This window comes from Mirounga leonina, unplaced genomic scaffold (genome assembly GCF_011800145.1).
Source record: "Mirounga leonina isolate KUSES-001 unplaced genomic scaffold, KU_Mleo_1.0 Mir_115, whole genome shotgun sequence".
Classification (NCBI taxonomy): domain Eukaryota; kingdom Metazoa; phylum Chordata; class Mammalia; order Carnivora; family Phocidae; genus Mirounga; species Mirounga leonina.
Window position 1 is genome coordinate 62,225,551 of NW_023270268.1, and position 12,982 is coordinate 62,238,532.

At 33.6% G+C, this 12,982-nt stretch overlaps 1 protein-coding gene across 3 annotated transcripts in view; it reads left to right on the top strand.

Annotated features, from left to right (window-relative positions):
- SKIL (SKI like proto-oncogene) overlaps positions 1–9,850 on the top strand; it is a 30,107-nt gene extending 20,257 nt beyond the window's left edge. For all 3 annotated transcript variants that reach the window (XM_034998801.1, XM_034998805.1, XM_034998800.1), the window contains 3 exons: positions 3,649–3,890; positions 4,178–4,402; positions 5,470–9,850. In XM_034998801.1, coding sequence (XP_034854692.1) covers positions 3,649–3,890; positions 4,178–4,402; positions 5,470–5,628 — 626 coding nt within the window. In that variant the 3' untranslated portion in view covers positions 5,629–9,850. The remainder of the gene's footprint in view (positions 1–3,648; positions 3,891–4,177; positions 4,403–5,469) is intronic.
- The last annotated feature ends 3,132 nt before the right edge of the window (positions 9,851–12,982 follow it).

The window sequence follows — 12,982 nt, forward strand, 5'->3', positions numbered from 1 at the left end:
TCTTTCTTTCTTTCTTTCTTTCTTTCTTTCTTTCTTTCTTTCTTTCTCTCTCTCTCTCTCTCTCTCTCTCTCTCTCTCCCCCCTCCCTCCCTCTCTTTCTTTCTCTCCTCTTTCTTTCTTCTCTCTTCCTTTCTTAAAAAGATTTTGTTTATTTGACAGAGAGAGAAAGAGAACACAAGCAGGGGGAGTGGGAGAGGGAGGGACAGGCTCTCCACTGAGCTGGGATCATGACCTGAGCTGAAGGCAGACACTTAACCTTAATCAACTGAGCCACCCGGGAGCCCTTAGTCAGCATTTTCAAAGAGGATTTCTATTTAAGAGAGTGTTCCAGATAATTGAAGCTTTTATCTTAAAAAAATGCACCTTTCAAAACTCTGAGTGACTTCTTAGAACCTCAGGTCCTATACTTTTTTTAGAACAGTTATAGCTGTAGAGGCTAATGATGTAGTTATGTAGTCTACATGGTTTCATACTGCAAATGATTTTTGCGTGATTGTTTTTTTTTTTCCTTCCCTGCCCTTTTTTTGCTGTCAGTTTTCTTCAGAAGGTCCTTTCTAATTTGCTGCGAACTGAGAAACCATTTTATAATGCTAAGAAGTATGTAATGGGGTGCCTGGCTGGTTCAGTCTGTAGAGCATGTGACTCTTGGTCTCAGAGTTGTGTTTGAGCCCCACGTTGGGTGTAGAAATTACTCAAAAAAAAAAAAAATGAATGAAAGTCTTAGAAAAAAATAATGCTAAGAAGTATGTAAGAGTTGTTGGGTATAGGAATCAGGGAAACTTAGCCATGTGATAAGCAAGGATTGAAAACTCATAGCTATGGGAGCCAGGCAGATGGCATAAAAAGCAGAATGCTGGCTGGACATCTTTAAAAAAAAAAAAAAGCTGCCTAGTTACAATGTCTTTTAAAATACTGTGGACCAAAGGAGACATGTCTGCCCAAATGCTGCCTGTTTTACCCTCTACATAGCAGCAGAGCTTTGCTTACAGCTTAGGCAAGTGTGACAGTTATTTCAGCTATCTTGGAGTAGTTGAAGTGTCCACTAGTCATTTAACTGTTTTCATAGATAACTGAGATTCTTTGGGGGGTTTCTGTACTTTAATTTTGAGATTTTTAAAATTCAACTTTTTTTGGATTTAAATATGGTGAACACTAATTAGTAACATACTGTTATGTCATATTTGTGTTATATTTTTTTCTCAAATTCTAGTGACTTTTAAAAAATTGTTGATATAGTTCATATGTTATAAAATGTACCCTTTTAAGGTGTATACTTTAGTGACTTTCAGTAAATTCACAAAGTTGTTCAACAATCACAGCTATTTAATTTCAGGACATTTTCATCACCCCAAAAAGAAACCCTGTAATCCATTAGAAGTTACTCTCTATTTTCCTCTTTCCCCAGCCTCTATTTATTTTTTGTCTTTATAGATTTGCCTATTCTGGACATATCATATAAAAGAGATCATATAATATGTGACCTTTTATTGTCTGGCTTTTCACTTGGATAATATTTTTTCAGTCCATGTTGTAGCATATTTTAATACTTGTTTTCTTTATATGGTTTAATAATATTCTGTTATTGTATAGATAAATATACCACATTTTGTTTATCCACTTATCAGTTGATGGACATTGAATTGTGTCCACTTTTTTTTTTTAAAGTAGGCTCCATGCCAAACGTGGGGCTTGAACTCATGACCCCAAGATTAGAAAGATTAAGAGTTGCATGCCCTACTAAGTGAACCAGCTAGGTGCCCCGAATTGTGTCCGCTTTTTGGCTGTGATGAATAATGCTGCTATGAACACTTATGCACATGTTTTAACATAGACATGTTTTCATTTCTCTTGGGTATATATTTAGGAGTGATGTCATGTTTAATATCTGGGTCATGTTTAGTATCTCAAGGGACCGCCAGACTGTTTTTCAAAGCAGCTGTACCATTTTCCTTTCTACCAGCAGCTTATGAGGGTTCCAATTTCTGTAATCTTTGTCAACTTTTGTTACTGTCTTTCTTGTAATTATAGCCATACTAATGGTTGTAAAGTGGTATCTCATGGTTTTGATTTGCAGTTCTCCAATGACTAATGATATTGAGTGCCTTTCCATGTTTTATTGGATCTCTTCAGATCCTTTGCCTATTTTTAAATTGAGTTCTCTCTTTACTATTGAGTTATAAGTGTTCTTTATATATTCTGGATAGTAGACCCATATCAGATATATGATTTGCCATTCTATCACTTGTCTTTTCATTTTATTGTTGGTGTTTTTTGAAGTACAAAAGTTTTATTTATTTATTTTTATTTATTTATTTATTTTTAGAGAGAGCGCAAGTAGGGTGGGGAGGGGGAGAGGAAGGGAGAGAGAGAATCTTAAGTAGGCTTCATGTTCAGCACAGAGCCCGAGGTGGGGCTCAATCTCATAACCCTGAGATCATGATATGAGCCAAAATCAAGAGTCAGATGCTTAATAGACTGAGCCACCCAGGAACCCCAAAGCACAGAAATTTTAAATTCTGATGAAGTCCAATTTATTTTTTCTTTGGTTGCTTATGTAGATGTCATGTCTAAGAAACCATTGCCTAAACCAAGGTCACAAAGATTTACATGTAAGAGTTGTAGCTCTTATATTTAGGTCTTTTCAATCCATTTTGAGTTAATTTTTATATACAGTGTGAGGTTCAGTCTCACTCTTTGTATGTGATTACAGTTGTCCCAACACTATTTGTTGAAAAGACCATTCTCTCCTGATTGAGTTGTTTGGTGCCCTTGTTAAATACCAGTTGCCCATAAAAGTATGCAGCCTTGATTTCTGTAGCTTTGTAATAAGCTTTGAAATTAGGCATTGTGAGTCCTAAAAGTTTATTATTATTTTTCAATATTATATTTTGGCTATTTTGGATTCCTTGCGTTTTCATATGAATTTCTGCATCAGCTTGTTAATTTCTGCCACAAAGCCAGCTGGGATTTCAATAGGAATTGAAAAAAAAGTTGATCTGTTTGGGGAATATTTACCATCTATCTTAGTCTGTTCAGGCTGCTATAACAAAAATACCCTAGACTGGGTGGCTTACACTACAAACATTTATTTTTTACAGTTCTGGAGGCTGGGAAGTCCAAAATCAAGGCACCAGCAGATTTGGTGTCTGGTAGGGGCCTGCTTCCTGGTTCATAAAGGTCTGTGTTCTCTTCAGACACATGGTGGAAGTCCTCACATGGTGAAAAAGGAGAGCCTTCTGGAGTCTCTTTTATAAGGGTATAGATCCTATCATGGAGGCTCCACCCTTATGACCTAATTATGTTCCAAAGGCCCCACCTCCTAACATCATCACATGGGGCATTAGGATTTTAATATATGAATTTTGGGGTCACTAACATTCAATTCATGACACCATTTTAACAATATTAAATTTTCCAATCCATGAACATGGGATGCCTTTCCATTTATTTAGGTCTTTAATTTTTTTCAATGATGTTTTGTAGTATTCATTGTATAGGTCTTGTACTATCTTTCTTAAATTTATTCTTAACTATTTCATTATTTTTTATTTCATTTGTAAATGGAATTATTTTTCATTTTGTTTGTGGGTTCTAGTGACTTTTTAACAGTGATGTTCATTTTTTTTACTTCATTTTTGCCTCTCAAAGATCCATCAATCTCAAATAATTCTACAAGTAAGAAGAAACCCGAGTCTACCACTTGCAGTTTCATCAGAGACACAAGCAAGGCAGGAATAGACCATGATACTGCAGCTTCATCTCCACTTCTTGTCAAAGATATCATCTGTGAGGATGATAAGGGAAAGATCATGGAAGAAGTAATGAGAACTTATGTAAAACAACAGGAAAAACTGAACTCAATTTTGCAGAAGAAGCAACAACTTCAGATGGTAAAATTGTTATTTAAATGATAGTCTATTATGAAAAGATACTTTTGCACATTCTCAAGAAAAGTCAAGGGAGATATTGTAAATGTGTTTAAGATTTAGGGTTCTATACTCATAAGCAATTTTCTTTCAGATTTTTAGAGAAAATAGTTTTTCAGGATAATTACTTATATATAAAACTGATGTGACAGCTGAATTTCAGACGTTTTCTGTCCTATTTTTTCCTTTATTGAAGTTTTTAGCATGATGGAAATAAAATAAAAATTATATTGTTATTCTTGATATTACAGGAAGTTGAAATGTTGAGTAGTTCAAAAGCTATGAAGGAACTCACTGAAGAACAGCAAAATTTGCAGAAAGAGCTTGAATCTTTGCAGAATGAACATGCTCATAGAATGGAAGAATTTTATATTGAACAGAAAGACTTAGAGAAAAAATTAGAGCAGGTAATGAAGCAAAAATGTACCTGTGATTCAAATTTAGAAAAAGACAAAGAGGCTGAATATGCAGCACAGGTAAGAATTACTCAGTTTGTATAATGTTACCCTTTCAATGTGGAAATTGAAGCTGTTACCTTCTCTATTAAAGTTACTTTTTGGAGGCGCCTGGGTGGCTCAGTTGGTTAAGCGACTGCCTTCGGCTCAGGTCATGATCCTGGAGTCCCGGGATCGAGTCCCGCTTCGGGCTCCCTGCTCGGCAGGGAGTCTGCTTCTCCCTCTGACCCTCCTCCCTCTCATGCTCTCTGTCTCTCATTCTCTCTCTCTCAAAAAAAAAAAAAAAAAAAAATCTAAAGTTACTTTTTGTCAAGCTCATTTCATTGGGCAAGATTTCAAAATAGGTAATTCTGTTAAACACAAGTTTATGGTGTATCATCCAACATGATTTTTTTAAAAAGATTTTATTTATTTATTTGACAGAGAGCACAAGCAGGGGGAGTGGTAGACAGAGGAAGAAGGAGAAGCAGGTTCTCCACTGAGCAGGGAGCCCGATGTGGGGCTCAATCCCAGGACCCCGGGATCATGACCTGAGCCAAAGGCAGATGCTTAACAGACTGAGCCACCCAGGTGCCCCGCAAGATGATTTTTTTTATTTTGATTGCTTTATTAAACTTTCATTAGGTTTCTATATTTTAGTTGCCCAAATTGCTAATCTCTAGCTCTCTGAATATCAAATGTTGTATTATCTTAATGTAGTTTATGGGCCTTCAAATCACCAAATTAACAGATATGAATTGTTGCCCACTATGTTCAAAAGCACTTGAGCAAAAATGAATAGTAGCTCGCAACTTGGGGAAGATGAACAAATAACTCGAGCAGGCTGTATGAGAGGTATGCTAAACTGTAGGGCATAATGAAAGTGCTCTAGGTGTTAGTTCTCTTGACCCTTTTTTTCCCCCCTCAATTCAATATTATGTCAAAACTGGATGAATATTATTAGATACTCAAGAGATTGTAGTATGCATGAATTTACAAATGTAGTTCATTTTGTAAAAAGTAATTTGAAAGTAGGTCTTTGCTATTATGTGAAGATTAAATGGAAAAACAAAACTGAATGAAAACTGACAGTCTTTTAAATCTCACAGTTGGCAGAACTGAGACAGAGATTGGACCATGCTGAGGCTGATAGGCAAGAACTCCAAGATGAACTTCGACAGGAACGGGAGGCAAGACAGAAGTTAGAGATGATGATAAAAGAGCTAAAGCTGCAAATTTTGAAATCATCTAAGACTGTTAAAGAATAAAAACCTTTAAAGAGATTCATCTGTGTATTCCCAACAGGGTTTATTTTTGTTTGTTTGCTTTGGTTATTGAATTCTGAGTAACTTGTCTGCATGAAGATTACTAGGCATCCTATCCATTTGTAGATCAGAGAAAGTGAAGAGATTATATATTAATACATAAATTTTTACATTTTCCAAATGAATGAAAATGTATGCTTCTTTGTACTTTTTTTTTCAACCGGCTTAAAAACAGTACTATATGATTTGAACTATTAGATAATCTGCCTATATTTCTAATGCAAATTTAGCAGTTGTATACTTTCTAAAAGCTGCATTGTGTGATGGATAGTTGTGGTCAGTTTTGTTACCCATATTTCAGACTCAACTTTACATACAATGGTGGCTTCATATTTCAAATATATAGAGCTACTGAAGGAGTTGAATCTCCATTTTTTTCGTTAACAGTCTCCTTTCTAAATTGATACAGTATACTCATTATTATACATAAAATTTGCTTTTATTTTGTTCATATTATAGTATGAATTTCCAGCAGTTCTTTTTTTATTGTCTCCTAAGAGACATTTTGTCAAAAGAGGAATTTCATTGATGAGGTTATAGCACACCTCATAGGCATAATGAGGAAGGATAACATACTTTATTATACACTGCTATTAAATACAAAAAGCAGTTGTAATTTGTTTTTTGGTTTAAATGTGGTTATGTTTAGAAGTTTTTTTTATGCAACAACTTCATGTAGTAATTTTTGAACTTTTGTTTATGTTGTTAATAGAGGTGTGAAAATGTTAATGTTCTTGAGAAAAACTGATACCATTGACGTACATCAGTTTGTATACGATTCATAATCCTCCTGTACAGTTTTTATATGTAGTTATGGGTCTTACTGAAATTTATATAATGGATTTGTTTTCCTTAATGGGTTCGTTTTTCCTTAAATTGTAAAATATTAAATACCTTGAAGGTTCTTTTGGATTTTTGTATGTTTAAATGTTAAGTCTTACCAATATTTGCACGAATGGACCATTTTCAATTACTACTTAATATCAAAATCAGGAATTTACAGTCAACTGGTAGTGTATGGTAGGTTAATATAGGGAAGTTTAGTTACCTGCTACTAAAAGGTTTTTAGATAATTTTTAGAAGACAGGAATTCCATAGTTTGGGGGAGGGGCAAATCTGCACTTTTTTTTTGCACAGAAAAGTCTGTCATTCTTTAATGGCAAATTTCATTTTCGTTAATTATTGGCTTAAAAGATATTAGGTAAAATTCTTAGTATGCATTTTTTAAAGGAAGTTTCCTGAAGCTACCATTAATTGACATTATTATTCTAGGAATTACATGTTTATGTTCTCATGTAGGGTACTGTATGAAATTACTTGAGAGCTAAATTTATTTTTAAAATAAATCAGCTAGAGTTAAGGTTGTATACTATTTCTAGTGTAGACAGTAGATGCTCTACTGGTGTAGAACTTCAGAAATCAGTAGGTTATCGTTTAGCCAGTTATTTTCGTATTTCACTTAATGGTACTTACATATCCTAAAAGAATTTTTGTACTTCTCAAAGTATAGTTTCTTTACTAGAGTGTGATGTAAATGTGTATTTTCTATTTTCCATTTAAATTTTACTATATTACCCTGCAATTTAATTTGTTGATTCTTGGCTTCCTCAAGGAGGAATAAATGTTAAAAATGATAGACCCTCCTAATACCTTTTATTTAGATATGGAGAAAGAAAAATCAGAAAGACATTTTATGATAAAGTTCATTTTAGTTGTGTCACAGTTAAGCTTTTCGGGAGATAAACTCAAGCCCCTATAATTTTGTTTTTCTAATTTACTAAAAAATCTTCGTGCTTATATTACTTAGTAAATGACAAGTTAAGTTTCAACCCAAAACTTCTAAAATAAATTGCTTAATCTTTGAAATATTTTATTTTAAAATTCTAAGCAGTGCTTAAACATCTTTAAATGATCATAAACTCTTAAGTTAGAATTGAGTAAAATATTTTTTCTAGTCCTTCGCGTAAGGAAAACTTGCCACGTAAAATTGTATAGTCTTCATTTTCCGGAAGATACATTGATGTGCCATAGGTTTCTGTCTAACTTCCTTGAAAATAGAGCTTTTTAGTCAGTTGTAAATATTATACCTATTCTAGTTAAAAGTAATTTTAAGTTAAACTGCACCACATAGGTTGAAAATAGAGAGATTTTGTAATACTTTAAAAGTGGCCTCTGCTGAAATATCCATATAAACTTATTCTTCTACTCTTTGCATGCTTATTTTGTGTGTTGGTTACTAGCTTAAAGTTTGTTTTGGTGTTAGTTTTTGTGTGCCAATTTATTAGGCAAGCAGATTTTTCCTCAGACTTTGTAATATTATTCTTTTTAGGAAAAATATAAAAGTATTTACTTTAAAAAGCTGCATTTAAAGGAACGACCTATCAAAAGTGCTAGAGCATCTTAAGAAGGAAGAAAAGATAGAATATTAGCTTACTGGGTGATGGGTGATGTTTAATTTGGGTGATGATAGTTTCTGTATTTGTTGTGAGTAAAAGGTACCAAATCTATAAAGGTAGTAAATGTAAAATCTGCTGTCATTGAGGAAGCTCTAAACCAGCCTGATTTCACAAATGCAACTTGTAACACTATGAAAGATTTGACCAACAAAAGTAAGTTTGGCTTGTGCTTTAGTTTTGTAGAGCATATTCTTTTGCTTGAATTTCTGTGTCCATGAGAGTCAGGATGTTTTATGCTCCTTGAGCTAATTTTATAACATATTTAATATATTACCAGTTGAGATATAAAATCATTTGTACATACTGAATTAAAAACCAGTTACTAAAATAGGTGAAATAGACGAGTACAATGATATTTGCAGGTTATCGATAGGTTTTAGAAGTCATGACAGAACGACCAATTTATTTGCACATCTGTGGCTTCTGTTTGAAGGAACGTAGAATGATAAGGAAACTCCAGTAATACGAAACATGTTCAAGGTATTTTCCTAAAATTAATTGTCAAGCTGGTGCTGAAGGTTTTTGATCAGCTTCTAAAATTTTCTTCTCGGTGACTTACGTTTTGATTGCTTTGGGGAAAATCCTCATTTTCATTTGCTCTTATGCATTTAATCTGCACGACAGGACATTAAAAATCAATGTAATGATAAGTTGTGCTCATACTGTACATCTATTTCTGTGCTTACAACTACTTGTTAATTTTTATTGAAGCTGTCAGCAATAAGGGATACATTACTGCTGTATTATACATTGTGGGATTGAATAAACAGCTTAAATTTTTTTCTAATATAGGATACCGAAGCATTTCCATCATTGGAAGAAATTTGTATGGGTATTCTATACTACATCTTGTTTAAAGGACAGTTTTTTTTGTTTGTTTCGTTTTGTTTTTATAAAATCTTTCCATTTTAGATGGCTTCTGAAACTGTAATGCAATCTGGAGTTTGTTTCTTTAGTAATAGAATTAAAGGTCTTATATAGTGCTACTGTTTTTGAATTAGAAAGTGATCAAATGTAAAAACTGAAATTTAAAAATTAAGCCCAGAAAACAAAATAGTATATTAAGTTAGTTGAATGTAAAAGAAATTTATGATTTTTTTCTTCAATATAGATACCTCACTTGAAAATAAAGCACAGCATACTTAAAGTAGTTCTAGTAAAAAAGTCCTGCTAAAAGAATTGCTTAATCTAGGACAACTTTGGGGGAATTATAGTTTGGGAGAAATAAAATATACTTGCTTTTAACCATCCTGTTAGAAGTATTTGCTTATCCTGATAATTTTAAGCCAACACAGTAGTCTTAAATTGTTTCTGAATTTCTAACCTGTGAAGGCAGTAAGTGAAATATCTGTTCTGCAACTGTTGAAACAAGTTGTTGACTACATTGACCATAATTCAATTTAAAATTTTGCCAATGATGTACAGTTTTATGGTTAAAATTGCTGTGGTTGGTTGCATCACATGACACACAAAACTGTCCTCTACCTCACGTGAAATAAATATTTTATATGGTTTTACTATAAAACAAGACTCATCTATCTGGTCACTTAGTTTACAAATTTTGAATTATATTTATTGAAACATGACATACTGTGCTCTCAGCTTATACCTCAATCGTATTTTGTGCTGTTTTCCATTTTCATGCCTTGTAAATAACTTGTATAGATTGTGGATTAAATTCAGAATAAAAACTTTTAATGCCAATGAAACTGATTTGAAGCCCTTTTAGTATCCTGTGTGAACTCAACTTTCTTGTCCCTTAAGATTGACATTTTCTCCTTTTGTTCCTTTAAAGTCTATTAGTCATTACACACTAAATGATTAACTTGAGGAATCATTTTTTAATGACAAAATATGAAATTTTATGCAGTATTTCAGGTATAGAACATGCCAGCATTTTGTGATTATTTTCTTTCATGATATATGGTCTCTTGCTTTCACTTCTTTCCCTTACTCCTCTACTCCCACCTCTGGCATTATTATTTATTACAACATAACAAATTACTCCTAAATTTAGCTGCTTAAAATAACAGATATCTCACGCGATATCTGAGGGTCAGAAACCCGAAGGCAGGTTAGCTGAGTGATGGCTCAGGAGCTCTTACAAGTGTGCAGTTACTATGTTATTTAGGGCTGAAGTCATTTGGAAGCTTGACAGCTGGAGGATCTGCTTTCAAGTTCATTCATATGGCTGTTGACAGGTGCTTACTTCCTTCCTCTTGGATCTGTCCATGGAGCTCTCCATAATATGGTAGATGGCTTCCCCCAAATGAATGATCCAAAAGAGAAAGAATGATGGCAGTTTCTTTTGTTACTTAGACTCATGAGTCACAAGTCCAGCCTATATGCAGTTGGGGGGTATTACATAAGGGTATGGAACACTGGGAGGAAGGGATTATTGAGGGCCATCCTAGAGTCTGATTACCATATCCTCCCAATTTTTTTATGGCAAAATATACATAACATAAAACTTAACATTTTAATTGTTTTTAAGAGTAATTCAGTGGCATTAGCTACATTTACAATGTTCTACCATCACCACTATATTCAGAACGTTTTCATTATCCCAGACAAATTCTGTACCTGTTAAACAATAACTCCCTTTTCCCACCACTCCCAGCTCTGGACACCCTCTATTCAATGTTCTGTCTCTATGAATTTACCTATTGTAGGTATCTTGTATAAGTGGAATCATAAAATACTTGTCCTTTTGTGTCTGACTTCCTTCATTCCTTCACTTAGCAAAATGTTTTCAAGATACATCCGTGTTATGGCATATATTGGAATTTCTTTCCCTTTTATGGCTGAATATTTTATTGTAAATATATGTGTATATATATACATGCATATCCTCTGTTAATGCATTCATCTGATGATGGACATTTGCGTTGTTTCCACATTTTAGCTATTGAGTAATGCTGCTATGAACAGTGGCTTACAAGTATCTGATTAAGTCCCTGCTTTTGAGCCTTTGGGTATATACCCAGAAGTGGAATTGCTGGATCATTGGGTAATTCTACATTTAACTTTTTGAGGAACCACCAAACTTTTTCCCAGCAGCTGCATCACTTTGCATTCCCACCAGGGATGCACAAGTGTTCTAATATTTTCATATCTTCACCAACACTTCGTTATTTTCCATTTTACTGATAATAGCCATCCAAATGGATATAGAGTGTTATTTTCACTGTGGTTTGATTGCATTTCCCTAGTGGCTTAGATGTTAAGCATCTTTTCATGTGTTTATTGGCCATTTGTATATCTTTGGAGAAATGTCCACTTAGGTCCTTTGTCTATTTTTGAATTGGATGATTTGTTTTTGTTGTTGAGCTATAGGAGTTCTTTATATATTCTGGATATTAATCTTTTATCAGATATATGACTTGCAAATATGTTCTCCCATTCTGTAGGTGACCTTTTCACTTCTAATGTCCTTTGATGCACAAAAGTTTTAAATTTTGATGAAGTCCAGTTTACTTATTTTTTCTTTCATTGTTTGTGCTTTTATTATCCTATCCAAGAAATCATTGCTAAATCCAGTGTCATAAAGCTTTCCCCCTATGTTTTCTTCTAAGAATTTTATGTTTTTTAGCTCTTACATTTAGGTCTTTGATCCACTTTGAGTTACTTTTGTAAATGATGTAAGGTTAAGGGGTCCAATTTCTTTCTTTTTTTTTTTGTACATGAGTATCCAGTTCCCAGCATCATCTGTTGAAAACTGCCCTTCCTGTTGAATGGTTTTGACACCTTTGTCCAAAATCACTGACCATATATGAGAAGGTTCCTCTTTGGGCTCTCTTTTATTCCATTGGTCTATGTATCTCTCCTTATGCCAGTACCACCCTGTTTTGATTACAGTAGCTTTGTAGCAAGTTTTGAAACGCGTTTCCCATATTTGTTCTTTTTCAAGATTGTTTTGGCTATTTGAGGTCCCTTGATATTCCATATGAATTTTAGGATGGGTTTTTCTATTTTTACAAAAACACCATTGGAATTTTGATACGGATTTCACTGAGTCTGGATCGATTTGGATGGTATTGTCATCTTAACGATATTAGGTCTTCCAGTCTATGAGCATGGAATAGCTTTGCATTTATTTATGTCTTTAATTTCAACAATATTTTGTAGTTTTCAACATACAAGACTTTCCCCTCAGATTTATTCTTATATATTAGTTTCCTTTTGATGCATTGTAAATGGGATTTTCTTAATTTCTGTTCAGATTGTTCATTGCTAGTGTGTAGAAAGTGCAGTTAATTTTTGTGTGTTGATTTTGTATCTGGAACTTTGCTGAATTTATTTATTAGCTCTAACAATTTTATAGTGCATGGAATTTTTAGGGTTTTCTACATGTAAGATCACATCATCTACAAACAGATAATTTTGCTTATTCCTTTTTCATTTGGATGACTTTATTTCTTTTTCTTGCCCAATTGCTCTAGCTAGAACCTCCAATACTATGCTGAATAGAAGTAGTGAAAGCAGGAATCCTTGTTTAGTTCTTGATCTTAGAGGGAAAGCTTTCAATCTTTCATCATTGTGTATGATGTCAGCTGTGGGTTTTTTCTTTTTCTTTCTTTCCTTTTTTTTTTTAGTTGTGGATTTTTCAGATATGGCCTACTTATTACGTTGAAGAAATTCCATCTATATCTAAGTTATTGAGTGTTTTTATAATGACAAGGTGTTGAATTTTGTCAAATGCTTTTTCTGCAGCACTTGAGATGATCATGTGGTTTTTTTCCCCTTCTATTACTGTGATGTATTACATTGCTTGGTTTTTGTATGTTGAATTATCTTTTGCATTCCAAGAATAAATCCCATTGCTCATGGTGAATAATTCT